We start from the raw sequence: 14,185 nt of genomic DNA on the forward strand, positions 1-14,185 counted from the left end.
CAAAGAAAAAACACTAGTTTTATTTGGATAAAAGTTAGTTTGGTATAAAGTGGGTTTAATGTGCTAACAAAGATCATGTTAAGGACAAATATAAATACAAAAAAACGATAAAGAGCCCTGATGCTACATTGTGATAAACAAAAAGATTAATGTAACTAAAATGTCCTTCGTAAAAGAAACTATTAATCTTGTGATTTTATTGTCAATAAATGTTACAAGAAATTCATAAGGAACACTCTGTTATGGACAACAGGACTGTTTGTCTTTTCTTTGTTTTATCTGCTCACATAAACACAGCTGCATGCTGATTTAACCTTAACATTTAAAACTGATGATGGTCACACATCAAGATAAACTGTTTAAGTCAGGAAACACCTTAGAAAGGGAGCAGAATGAGGAGAAAATAAAGCTGAACTTGCTCTACAATCTTTGCTTCACTTGGTGTCTCCCCTAAGGTGAGCTGAGTGGAGTCCAGCCCTGGACGGTGAACGTCTCTGTATCTGTTCCAGTTGGATGACATGCAACAATTCAACATTTTCTGCATTAGAGTCTGTTTTATATTTAACCAAAGCTCATTATTGGGATTTTAGTCGGGTCCTTAAACTGGTAAATGGACCTTGGTCGTGCACCATAGTTGGAGAATAGATAAATAAATGAAAGAAATAAAACAAAGCTTTCCTTGCTTCATGATAAATTTCTTTATTTTTGCCACTTCAATAACACACTTTATGGGTCACTTCTACCACAGAGGTCCTGTGTAAAGCCTTGCACAAATAAGGTGATGCTTATTTGTTCAGAAAGATAAAAGACAAGTTTTTGTTTCAGTGATACAGTTTACACAAATCTGCTTTGTACACAAACATCCAACATAAACCTTCATTTTTTAAATTGAACACAAAAACCCATCCATCCATTATCTGAACACCCTTCTTCCCTAATGGGGTCAGGAGGGTTGCTGGTGCCTATCTCCAGCTGCGTCCCGGGCGAGAGGCGGGGTTCATCCTGGACAGGTCGCCAGTCTGTCGCAGGGCAACACAAAGACATACAAGACAAACAACACACTCACACACACACACACACACCTAGGGAGAATTTAGAGAAACCAATTAACCTGACAGTCATGTTTTTGGACTGTGGGAGGAAGCCAGAGAACCCGGAGAGAACCCACCATGCACAGGGAGAACATGCAAACTCCATGCAGAAAGATCCCCGGCCGGGAATCGAACCCAGGACCTTCTTGCTGCAAGGCAACAGCTCTACCAACTGTGCCACTGTGCAGCCCCACAAAAACCCAATGAAAATATTTTACAACATTCTTATTTTCATTAAGTACCAAAGGGAAAGCAGGCAAGTGTGGCAGCTGACAGCATTTCTATGAGGCGAAGCGTTTCTGGTGTAAAGCATGAGCGTGTATTTTTCTCTGTAGCACTGTGAGATATCCATTGCATAAGCTGCCTTATTGCTGTTGCACACACATACAAATTAATGTTAGCTACAATACTGTGCATGTCTTTTCAGATTACTGTCCTTTCTTCCTATATTCTTCTTTGAGAACCATGCAGTGATGATGCTGTGAATGGATTTGTTCTTTGTAATAGATCGGCTCTGCCTAAAGCATGTCAACTTTAGTTATTTCTTTATTTTATAATGTCTTTCTAATCTTCTGTTTTCATGTCTTCAAATAAGAGCAGCTTACCTTCCTGTGAAATATACCACACATTTATTTTACAGGTTCAAAAACACTGATGTATTAAGATGTTTGCTATAATATCACAGTGCTATGAAAAATGAACAACAAACAACATGGAAGACATGAAAAAAACATCAATTCAAACATTTTACATTTTTTTGTTTGACCCTTTCCTACATATTGACTTTTTAATCTAATTTAATCAGGGGTTTTTTCATTGTTTCTTAAATTATGTTTTTTTCTTTTACTTTGATTGCATTCTGGTTTTGTTTTGTTGTCTTCCCCTACCTTTCCCTTCCTTGTCTCAATCTCTGGTTTTCTGACCTTAGTCTTCAGTAAACTGTGAAAATTGGTCATTAATTTTACAAACCAAGAAAGCAAATAAATCTGAGTGTTGTGGTCATTTCCCTACAGCAGACTGTTAGCTTGAAATGAAAAAAAATCTTAATAAGGAATTGAGTCAAAGTTTAGAAATATACATAAATAAAATATAAGTAATAATAAACAACAATCAGGTGAAAGTCTGAAGCTTTACATGGATTTTGTTTTTTTATTATTTTGCTTTGAAAGAGTTAACGGCGTTGAAATGTAAAGAGGTCCATATCTGTGGTTTCCTAAGATAAGATAAGAGTGAGATCACTTCAGAAATTAAACTAAATTACCAGAAAGATCATGGAGAAGCACATTTATGCTAAAAGTGATAGAAGAGATAAAAACAGTTTTTATGACAAGATAAAATAAATATATTATATTGGCAGTTGATGCTGTCTCTCTTCAGTCTCATCTCACCAAACTGGTACCAGTGCCAAACTGGTTCAAGAACTTACTAAACTATTTTTTGCATTTCCACCATTAAGCTCTACTTCGGAAACAAAAAGAAGCCAGCAGCCAGTCAAAACATCACGATCGCCATGTTTAGTTTTGTTTTTGAAAATATGTAAACAGGAACATGCAAGATGTTTATATTTGTAAATCTGATAATGATTAAGCCAGTGCCTCACCAGCTATGAACCTTACTGCACATCATTGCTGTTAAGTAAGAAAAATAAAATGAATGACAAAATCACTACTCAAGAAAGAATTTGTATCATTTAATAACAGCATTAAAATATTCCTAGTTCCATTTAAATAAGTTGAAATTGTTAATTAATACTATTATTTAGATGGTGATTATTGAAATAATAAGGCTATTGATGATGCAAACCTTTTCTGTTTAATTTTATGTAATATTATGAGTAGAAAACTGTGACAAAAAATATTTAATGACATACTTTAGTAGTAGTCAACATTTTTTACTTTTTCCAGGTGTTAATATAAAATTTACAGAGAACTTCTGTCAGGTTTAATTTTTTTGAAAAACAAATTGTAGTTACTGAGAAGTTTTACATAATAAACATGTCATTTAGATTTTAATTTCATCAGTGAAAGAAAAAAGTATTTTGCATTTCCTACTTTATTTTGAAAGTGATTTTTGTTTTAATGTTAAGATAATTCTTTTTTACAGTTTCATGTAAACCTTTAAAAAGCTCTAAATTTAAAAATTATATATTAATAAGGACACTACCTGCAAACATTTTTCTGTGAAATTTGTGGCAACTAGAAGCTATCATTAATTAGTTTTAACTGTTTTTAAATATTTTCTTAAAACTTCTTTCATTCCAGATTTTGACTTTTAAATTATATTTAATTATTTAACTTTTTATGTCTTTGTATCTTCATTAAAAATGTGATGTTTTTATTGTTATTTTTACATTATGTGGATTTCATTATTTGTTAATTGTATTATGTGACTTCTGTTTCATTATTTTTGTGCACAGCTCTTTAGTTTTGTTGGAGTTTAAAGTTTTCTAGAACTAAATCAGGAATAGTAACTCCAGAGCTGCAGAGTTTAGATGCTTCATGTTCATTTCTGATGTAAAATAAAGAGAAAAACTGAATAAATAAATTACTTCTGGTGTTCCTGTTCATGTGATTTAAAACTCATGTAATGATTTTAGACTCAGTTCAGGGAAAAAATCAACTGAACAAACTGAGCCATGAATGTAATGATGATGAACCAGGAAATGTTTCTTTTTCATGCATTGATTGATTTATTTTTCATTTCTGAGGTGCAGAGAAAGCTCCATTAGGGAGGTCAAGATCAGGTGAGATAAAACAAAACTATTGTTTTATTCTAATTCTATAAAGATGTGGATCAAACAAATGAAGATATAAATATAAATTTATATGAGAGTAAATTTGATAAAAATTTTATTTCATGATAGTTTCTGTTTTATTAAATCCCAGTTCTTCTTCTAATCCACTCCTTGTAGTCACACACATCTATGATTGCAACTGGACTCTGACACGCATCTGGTCCACCAATAGAAATTACACCATAAATCATGCCATTGTGCACCGCTGCTCCACCAACATCGCCCTGTAGGAAAATTCATATCAATATATTCATTTATGTTTTAAAACAGAAAAGTTTTCTAATCACTGCAGAGAAATATTCAAGAAACAAACTTACATAACATATATCCTTGTTCTGAGCTGAAGCATAGAATACATGCCCGTATGCCGGCATGATGACGGAAACCTTAGCAACTATAATGTCGACACACTGAAGTTGTGCTGGAAGAGCAATAATGGGTACTGTAGAGAAACATGAGAATCATTAACATGTTCTTCACTCGACCTTCTCTGTAGAGACAGAAATAAAGATTTTATTCTCATAACTTCAATATTTCTCTCACATCTCTCATTATTGGGGCCGGTTGTCATTGCTCCCTCTCCTGCCAACTGAACAACATTGCCTCTAAAACACAATAAGAATAAAATGAAAAAATACAAGATAACAATGAAGAAAATATATTGTTATGAAGAATAATGAAAGAACAGAAAATAAATCCATGAAGGACTTCATCCACTGACACAGGAGTGTCCACCTCCAGTCCTCAGTGATGATGTCCTGCATCCTTTATGTGTCTCTGGTCCAACACACCTGAGCTAAACAGGTTCTGGTTCTGCTGGTTGCCTGATTACCTGACTCAGGTGTGCTGAAGCAGAACCAGCAGGACTGCAGGAATAGAGACAGAAAACCTGAAGTGATGATTTTGATCAGTGAAAGACTTACATATGAAGACGATACCTGCAGTCTGGTAGCCGAACAAGTGGGACATCTGGTACTGGTGTATGAAGCTTCAGCAAAATGATATCATGGCCCGGGTAGTAAATCACAGGGGGGTCTTGGATTACCTGATTGTACTGTATAACAGTCCGTGGATGAACTTTTAAGAATGCTGTGTTAGTCCTGCAGAAAAGGTTAGATTATAATGAACACACACAAAACCTGATCATAAAACTGTCTTCATGTTTCTTTCCTACCATCCTGGCTCGGACTGCCAGCAGCGAGCTACACTCAGGATCCACTGAGAGTGGATCAGAGATCCTCCACAGCGCCTCATATGAGTACCATTGCTGCTCTCCAGCCGAACATGATAAAGGCGCTCACTTACATGACAGTTTTGACCTCCAATGATTCTCTTTTGCAGAGAAACATCTGAGTTCACTGAAACACCTGAGGAACAAAAAGGAGAACTTTACTCAGAAATCAGGTGCAAACATGGCTGCTGGAACAGAAAAAGGATAAACAGCTAAGGATTAAAAAGCATCACAGTTTATATGCAAAGAAGTTTCAGTCTGAAACAGAATCAGAGGGAAGTTTGAGAGTCACAGAGAACAGCAGCCTGTCTGGAACCAGTGGAAGTGTGTCCAGTGTCTCCAACTCACCCAGACCCAGCAGCAGCAGCAGAACCTTCAGCAGAGCCATTGCTGGTCCAGCTTCCTGTGAATGGCTGCAGTCCTGCAGCAGCTTTTAAACTCTGTTAACAACATCCTGCTGAAAAGAAAGCCACCAATCACAGAACAGAAGCTGATCTGTGCTGTCATCTGCAGAGAAACTTTAACATCTCTTCATTCTAAACATTTTTTAAAAAAAAGTTCTTGTTCCATTGACAGATTATTTCACTAATAATGAAACATTTTTCCTGTTAAAACTTAAATAATCAAATAATGAAACAATCCTCTCCTTGGGCTGCCACCTTATCGTGGCGGAGGGGTTTGAGTGACCCAATGATCCTGGGAGCTATGCTGTCTGGGGCTTTATGCCCCTAGTAGGGTCACCCAAGGCAGACAGGTCCTAGGTGAGGGGCCAGACAAAGAGCAGCCCAAAGACCCCAATGATGCATATAAACTTTGGACTCGGCGTTCCCTCGCCCGGACACGGATCATCGGGCCCCACTCTGGAGCCAGGCCTGGAGGGGGGCACGCCGTTGAGCTTCTGGTGGCTGGGATTTTACCTGGGCTTTTACCAGTTTACATGTGTTTTGTGGACTTGGAGAAGGCGTTCGAACGTGTCCCTCAGGGAGCCCTGTGGGTGGTTCTCCGGGAGTATGGGGTACCAGGTTCCTTGATACGGGCTGTCAGCTCCGTGTATGAGCGGTGTCAGAGTCTGGTCCGTATTGCTGGCAGTAAGTCGGGCCCGTTTCCGGTGAGAGTTGGACTCCGACAGGGCTGCCCTTTGTCACCGATTCTGTTCATTACTTTTATGGACAGAATTTCTAGGCGCAGCCAAAGTGTTGAGGGGATCCATGTTGGTGGCCTTAGGATTACATCTCTGCTTTTTGCTGATGATGTGGTCCTTTTGGCTTCATCAGGTCGTGATCTGCAACTCTCGCTGGAGCGGTTCACAGCCGAGTGCGAAGCGGCTGGGATGGCTATCAGTGCCTCCAAATCTGAGGCCATGGTCTTGAGCCGGAAAAGGGTAGAGTGCCTTCTCCGGGTCAGGGGGGTGTCCTGCCCTAGTGGAGGAGTTCAAGTATCTCTGGATCTTGTTCACAAATGGGAAAAGAAGGGAGCGGGAGATTGACAGGCAGATTCGCGCAGCGCTGTACCGGTCCGTTGTGTTGAAGAAAGAGCTGAGCCAAATGTGTTATGGACAACAGGACTGTTTGTCTTTTCTTTGTTTTATCTGCTCACATGCACACAGCTGCATGCTGATTTAACCTTAACATTTAAAACTGATGATGGTCACAAATAAAGATAAACTGTTTAAGTCAGGAAACACCTTAGAAAGGGAGCAGAATGAGGAGAAAATAAAGCAGAACTCGCTCTACAATCTTTGCTTCATTTGGTGTGATTTTTACTTTTAAATTATATTTAATTATTTAACTTTTTATGTCTTTGTATCTTAAATAAAATGTGATGTTTTTTATTATTTTTATGTTATTTGGATTTCATTATTTGTTAATTGTATTATGTGACATCTGTTTCATTAATTTTGTGCACAGCTCTTTAGTTTTGTTGGAGTTTAAAGTTTTCTAGAACTAAATCAGGAATAGTAACTCAAGACCTGCAGAGTTTAGATGCTTCATGTTCATTTCTGATGTAAAGACAAAAACTGAATAAATAAATTACTTCTGGTGTTCCTGTTCATGTGACTAAAAACTCATGTAATGATTTTAGACTCAGTTCAGGGAAAAAATCAACTGAACAAACTGAACCACGAATGCAAAGATGATGAACCAGGAAATGTTTCTTTTTCATGCATTTATTGATTTATTTTTCATTTCTGAGGTCCATTAGGGAGGTCAAGATCAGGTGAGAATAAACAAAACTTGCTTTATTCTAATTCTATAAAAATGTGGATCAAACAAATAAAGATATAAATATGAATTTATATGAGAGTAAATTTGATTAGAATTTTATTTCATGATAGTTTCTGTTTTATTAAATCCCAGTTCTTCTTCTAATCCACTCCTTGTATTCACACACATCCATGATTGCAACTGGTCTCTGACATGCATCTGATCCACCATGAGAAATCACACCATAAATCATGTTGTAGTTCAGCACTGCTCCACCAGTGTCGCCCTGTCGGAAAATTCATATCAATATATTTATTTATGTTTTAAAACAGTAAAGTTTTCTAATCACTGCAGAGAAATATTCAAGAAACAAACTTACATAACATATATCCTTGTTCTGTGCTGAAGCATAGAATACATGCCCGTATTTCGGGATGAAGCCGGAAGCCTGAACAACTATCATGTCAACACACTGAAGTTGTGCTGGAAGAGCAATAAAGGGTACTGTAGAGAAACATGAGAATCATTAACATGCTCTTCACTCGATCTTCTCTGTAGAGACAGAAACAAAGATTATACTCTCATAACTTCAATATTTCTCTCACATCGCTGATTATTGGGGCCGGTTGTCGTTGCTCCCTCTCCTGCCAGCTTAACAAGATCGTTTCTAAAGCACAATAAAAATGAAATGTAAAAATACAAGATAACAATGTAGAAAATATATTGTTATGAAGAACAATGACAGAACAGAAAATAAATCCATGAAGGACTTCATCCACTGACACAAGAGTGTCCACCTTCAGTCCTCAGTGACGGTGTCTTGCATCCTTTATGTGTCTCTGGTCCAACACACCTGAGCTAAACAGGTTCTGGTTCTGCTGGTGGCCTGATTACCTGACTCAGGTGTGCTGAAGCAGAAGCAGCAGGACTGCAGGAATAGAGACAGAAAACCTGAAGTGATGATTTTAATCAGTGAAAGACTTACCTTTTAAGACGATACCTGCAGTCTGGTAGCCGAACAAGTGGGACATCTGGTACTGGTGTATGAAGCTTCAGCAAAATGATATCATGGTCCGGGTGGTAAATCAAAGGAGCGTCTCGGATTACCTGATGGTACTGTATAACAGTCCGTGGATGAACTTTTAAGAATGCTGTGTTAGTCCTGCAGAAAAGGTTAAATTATAATGAACAAACAGAAAACTTGATAATCTGCAGATAAAACTGTCTTCATGTCTCTTTCCTACCATCCTGGCTCTGAGTTATAGCAGTAAGCTGCAGTCAGGATCCACTTTGGTTGGATCAGAGATCCTCCACAGCGCCTCATTTGAGTACCATTGCTGCTCTCCAGTCGAACATGATAAAGACGCTCCGTGTCTTGACAGTTTTGACCTCCAATGATTCTCTTCTTCAGAGAAACACCTGAGTTCACTGAAACACCTGAGGAAGAAAAATTAGAACTTTACTCAGAAATCAGGTGCAAACATGGCTGCTGGAACAGCAAAAGGATAAACAGTTAAAGATTAAACAGAATCACAGTTTATATGAAAAGAAGTTTCAGTCTGAAACAGAATCAGAGGGAAGTTTGAGAATCACAGAGAGCAGCAGCCTCTCTGGAACCAGTCGAAGCGTCTCCAGTGTCTCCAGTGTTTCCGACTCACCCAGACCCAGCAGCAGCAGAACCTTCAGAAGAGCCATTGCTGGTCCAGCTTCCTCTGAATGTCTGCAGTCCTGCAGCAACTTTTAAACTCTGTTCACAACTTCCTGTTGGAAAGAAAGCCACCAATCACAGAACAGAAGCTGATCTGTGCTGTCATCTGCAGAGAAACTTTAACATCTCTTTATTCTAAACAATTTTTAAAAAGTTCTTGTTCCATTTACAGATTATTTCACTAATAGTGAAACATTTTTCCTGTTATAACTTAAATAATCAGATAATGAAACAATAACTTTTTCATCAGTGTTAAGGAATTGACTTAAAACAAGCAGCTCCTATATTTTGCTGCAGTTACTTGTAAGATAGTTTTGCCTTATCTCAAGTGAACTGAGAGATTTGAACTAGAATATAAACTAAAAATAACTGGAAAATGTTTCTGTTTTTGCAGCGCATGAGCTTGCAGTGAGTTTTTCACAAGAGAAAACTTGATTGTAAACTTGATGAAATAAAACTGATTTTCTTAAGAAAGAACGATTTGTCTTTCTTTTCAAGTCGATATTTTTTTAAGAAAAACTGTTTGGTTTCCAATCTAAGAGAATTAACAACTGCCTTTGTTCCCAAAAGTAGAATCATTATGTTTATTGATGAACTGTGAAAAACAGAAAAGAGTTTGTTTCTTTGATTTTGAAAAAGAACAATATTACAGTGCTGTGTGGTGAAGAGCATTTGCATTTGTTGTAAATGCAAAATTACAACAAAAAACGGAAATTAACACAATTGTTAGTAAAAGGCTAAAATCAGGCCACAACATTAAAAATATGAAACAAAAACAAATATTACTCTCAATCAGTCTAGAAATAAATATGACATGTTCCAATCAATCATTACAAAATAAACAGCAAAATACAAAACTTGATCTTCCATGAAGCCCAGAGGATTTCAAAGTGTGGGAGAGCTAGCCTCCATGCTAATTCTAGTCATTCTAGCCTCCATACTAGTGTCTATGCTAGCATGGACACAAGCAAGGAGGTTATTGACATGGCTAGACTATGCTAGCCTTCATGGCTAGACTATGCTAACCTTCATGGCTAGACTATGCTAACCTTCATGGCTAGACTATGCTAACCTTCATGGCTAGACTATGCTAACCTTCATGGCTAGACTATGCTAACCTTCATGGCTAGACTATGCTAACCTTCATGGCTAGACTATGCTAACCTTCATGGCTAGACTATGCTAGCCTTCATGGCTAGACTATGCTAGCCTCCATGGCTAGTATAGTATCTATTGACACTAGCCTCCATGCCAGTCTCCATGCTAGTGTCAATGCTACCCATGCATTAATTTTCTTACACCTTTGTCCCCAGTGGGGTCAAGAGGGGTGCTGCTGGTGCATATCTCCTAATATATTTTGTAACTGAGAAACACCATCCTGTTAGTATCTCAGACAAGCCATTATTTTTATATAACCCATTTCATGCATAGTGGACAATGGACAGCCATCCAAAAGCCATTTTCTTGTGTTTATACTACTACTGGCCATCCATTGCAAGTGCAAGAAAATTTAGTTGAATCCAATATGGCCGACAGATGAAAAAGCATACTAAACCACTGAGGAATATCCAGTCCTTCCTTCTACTGTAGAAACTCTTGCAGGTAAAAAAATATATTGTGACATGAAGCAACCCCTAAAGACTAACACTACTGATGCAGTTTAAAATTAACAAGTTTGTATTTGGAGAAATTACAAATGATCACCTGTCCACTAAAGTGGACATCATGCATCAGTGGTAATATTTTGACAGGTATTTACTGACGTCATTGCTATGACTTTAGATACACAATATGCATCATTTCCAGCAAATATTTTGGCAATAAAAACATTTATATTTAAATGTTTACATTACATATATTCATTCCAAAATGACCACGATGGACAGAGTGGCTTTAAAGTCCAATGCATTACCACCATCTGTCATGATGTGTGGTTGAAGTGTCAACCCAAATGCAGCAGGCAGGAGATGTAAAAGTTCTGTCATAGATTCAATTAAAAATCAAACTTACTAAATATACACAAAGTCCAAGGGATAAAAATAAACCCTAACCAGAGACATGGAGAGACCATGAGGAAACCAGGGAGAAATGATGAGGAGCAACAAAACGAACCGTCGAGTAACAGTTTGTGATTTGACTAATTAGAGACAAGATTACATATTTATCTGCTAATCAAAGAAAAAACAATAGTTTTATGTGGCTAAAAGTTAGTTTGGTATAATGTGGGGTTAATGTGCTAACAAAGATCAAGTTAAGAACAAACATATGTACAAAAAAATAGATAAAGAGCCCTGATGCCACATTGTGAAAAACAAAAAGATTAATGTAACTAAAATGTCCTTTGTAAAAGAAACTATTAAACTTGTGATTTTATAGACAAGAAATGTTGCAAGAAATTCATAAGGAACACTCTGTTATGGACAACAGGACTGTTTGTCTTTTCTTTGTTTTATCTGCTCACATGCACACAGCTGCATGCTGATTTAACCTTAACATTTAAAACTGATGATGGTCACAAATAAAGATAAACGGTTTAAGTCAGGAAACACCTTAGAAAGGGAGCAGAATGAGGAGAAAATAAAGCAGAACTTGCTCTACAATCTTTGCTTCACTTGGTGTCTCCCCTAAGGTGAGCTGAGTGGAGCCCAGCGCTGGACGGTGAACGTCTCTGTATCTGTTCCAGTTGGATGACATGCAACAATTCAACATTTTTCTGCATTAGAGTCTGTTTTATATTTAACCAAAGCTCATTATTGGGATTTTAGTCGGGTCCTTAAACTGGTAAATGGACCTTGGTCGTGCACCATAGTTGGAGAATAGATAAATAAATGAAAGAAATAAAACAAAGCTTTCCTTGCTTCATGATAAATTTCTTTATTTTTGCCACTTCAATAACACACTTTATGGGTCACTTCTACCACAGAGGTCCTGTGTAAAGCCTTGCACAAATAAAGTGATGCTTATTTGTTCAGAAAGATAAAAGACAAGTTTTTGTTTCAGTGATACACTTTACACAAATCTGCTTTGTACACAAACATCCAACACAAACCTTCATTTTTTAAATTGAACACATAAAAACCCAATGAAAATATTTTACAACATTCTTATTTTCATTAAGTACCAAAGGGAAAGCAGGCAAGTGTGGCAGCTGACAGCATTTCTATGAGGCGAAGCGTTTCTGGTGTAAAGCATGAGCGTGTATTTTTCTCTGTAGCACTGTGAGATATCCATTGCATAAGCTGCCTTATTGCTGTTGCACACACATACAAATTAATGTTAGCTACAATAGTGTGCATGTCTTTTCAAATTACTGTCCTTTCTTCCTATATTCTTCTTTGAGAACCATGCAGTGATGATGCTGTGAATGGATTTGTTCTTTGTAATAGATCGGCTCTGCCTAAAGCATGTCAACTTTAGTTATTTCTTTATTTTATAATGTCTTTCTAATCTTCTGTTTTCATGTCTTCAAATAAGAGCAGCTTACCTTCCTGTGAAATATACCACACATTTATTTTACAGGTTCAAAAACACTGATGTATTAAGATGTTTGCTATAATATCACAGTGCTATGAAAAATGAACAACAAACAACATGGAAGACATGAAAAAAACATCAATTCAAACATTTTACATTTTTTTGTTTGACCCTTTCCTACATATTGACTTTTTAATCTAATTTAATCAGGGGTTTTTTCATTGTTTCTTAAATTATGTTTTTTTCTTTTACTTTGATTGCATTCTGGTTTTGTTTTGTTGTCTTCCCCTACCTTTCCCTTCCTTGTCTCAATCTCTGGTTTTCTGACCTTAGTCTTCAGTAAACTGTGAAAATTGGTCATTAATTTTACAAACCAAGAAAGCAAATAAATCTGAGTGTTGTGGTCATTTCCCTACAGCAGACTGTTAGCTTGAAATGAAAAAAAATCTTAATAAGGAATTGAGTCAAAGTTTAGAAATATACATAAATAAAATATAAGTAATAATAAACAACAATCAGGTGAAAGTCTGAAGCTTTACATGGATTTTGTTTTTTTATTATTTTGCTTTGAAAGAGTTAACGGCGTTGAAATGTAAAGAGGTCCATATCTGTGGTTTCCTAAGATAAGATAAGAGTGAGATCACTTCAGAAATTAAACTAAATTACCAGAAAGATCATGGAGAAGCACATTTATGCTAAAAGTGATAGAAGAGATAAAAACAGTTTTTATGACAAGATAAAATAAATATATTATATTGGCAGTTGATGCTGTCTCTCTTCAGTCTCATCTCACCAAACTGGTACCAGTGCCAAACTGGTTCAAGAACTTACTAAACTATTTTTTGCATTTCCACCATTAAGCTCTACTTCGGAAACAAAAAGAAGCCAGCAGCCAGTCAAAACATCACGATCGCCATGTTTAGTTTTGTTTTTGAAAATATGTAAACAGGAACATGCAAGATGTTTATATTTGTAAATCTGATAATGATTAAGCCAGTGCCTCACCAGCTATGAACCTTACTGCACATCATTGCTGTTAAGTAAGAAAAATAAAATGAATGACAAAATCACTACTCAAGAAAGAATTTGTATCATTTAATAACAGCATTAAAATATTCCTAGTTCCATTTAAATAAGTTGAAATTGTTAATTAATACTATTATTTAGATGGTGATTATTGAAATAATAAGGCTATTGATGATGCAAACCTTTTCTGTTTAATTTTATGTAATATTATGAGTAGAAAACTGTGACAAAAAATATTTAATGACATACTTTAGTAGTAGTCAACATTTTTTACTTTTTCCAGGTGTTAATATAAAATTTACAGAGAACTTCTGTCAGGTTTAATTTTTTTGAAAAACAAATTGTAGTTACTGAGAAGTTTTACATAATAAACATGTCATTTAGATTTTAATTTCATCAGTGAAAGAAAAAAGTATTTTGCATTTCCTACTTTATTTTGAAAGTGATTTTTGTTTTAATGTTAAGATAATTCTTTTTTACAGTTTCATGTAAACCTTTAAAAAGCTCTAAATTTAAAAATTATATATTAATAAGGACACTACCTGCAAACATTTTCTATCATTTTTCTGTGAAATTTGTGGCAACTAGAAGCTATCATTAATTAGTTTTAACTGTTTTTAAATATTTTCTTAAAACTTCTTTCATTCCAGATTTTGA

At 36.1% G+C, this 14,185-nt stretch overlaps 2 protein-coding genes across 2 annotated transcripts; both read right to left on the minus strand.

The window, feature by feature from the left end:
* Window positions 1-3,429: 3,429 nt before the first annotated feature.
* On the minus strand, window positions 3,430-5,655 carry LOC122846423 (snake venom serine protease 3-like). The gene is made up of 6 exons (XM_044143392.1): window positions 5,465-5,655; window positions 5,060-5,252; window positions 4,809-4,985; window positions 4,429-4,490; window positions 4,203-4,327; window positions 3,430-4,109 (listed from the first exon to the last, which is right to left on the minus strand). The coding sequence occupies exons 1-6, from the start codon at window positions 5,502-5,504 to the stop codon at window positions 3,966-3,968; spliced, it is 741 nt and encodes a 246-aa protein (XP_043999327.1). The 5' UTR covers window positions 5,505-5,655; the 3' UTR covers window positions 3,430-3,965.
* Window positions 5,656-7,420: 1,765 nt separating this feature from the next.
* On the minus strand, window positions 7,421-9,127 carry LOC122846445 (trypsin-like). Its single transcript, XM_044143432.1, has 6 exons — window positions 8,979-9,127; window positions 8,565-8,757; window positions 8,306-8,482; window positions 7,926-7,987; window positions 7,700-7,824; window positions 7,421-7,606 (listed from the first exon to the last, which is right to left on the minus strand). The coding sequence occupies exons 1-6, from the start codon at window positions 9,013-9,015 to the stop codon at window positions 7,463-7,465; spliced, it is 738 nt and encodes a 245-aa protein (XP_043999367.1). The 5' UTR covers window positions 9,016-9,127; the 3' UTR covers window positions 7,421-7,462.
* Window positions 9,128-14,185: the final 5,058 nt, after the last annotated feature.

This window comes from Gambusia affinis, linkage group LG02, assembly GCF_019740435.1.
Source record: "Gambusia affinis linkage group LG02, SWU_Gaff_1.0, whole genome shotgun sequence".
Lineage (NCBI taxonomy): Eukaryota > Metazoa > Chordata > Actinopteri > Cyprinodontiformes > Poeciliidae > Gambusia > Gambusia affinis.

Bases quoted from the DNA above. Each gene is read 5' to 3' on its own strand.
- LOC122846423 (XM_044143392.1), bottom strand. From the start codon at position 5,504: ATGGCTCTGCTGAAGGTTCTGCTGCTGCTGCTGGGTCTGG. The intron at 5,253-5,464 runs GTGAGTTGGAGA...TTTGTTCCTCAG, and splicing joins GCTGCTGCTGCTGGGTCTGG to GTGTTTCAGTGAACTCAGAT. The intron at 4,328-4,428 runs GTGAGAGAAATA...GTTTCTCTACAG, and splicing joins CGGCCCCAATAATGAGAGAT to TACCCATTATTGCTCTTCCA.
- LOC122846445 (XM_044143432.1), bottom strand. From the start codon at position 9,015: ATGGCTCTTCTGAAGGTTCTGCTGCTGCTGGGTCTGG. The intron at 7,988-8,305 runs GTAAGTCTTTCA...ATTGTGCTTTAG, and splicing joins TGCAGGTATCGTCTTAAAAG to AAACGATCTTGTTAAGCTGG. The intron at 7,607-7,699 runs GTAAGTTTGTTT...ATTTTCCGACAG, and splicing joins AGAACAAGGATATATGTTAT to GGCGACACTGGTGGAGCAGT.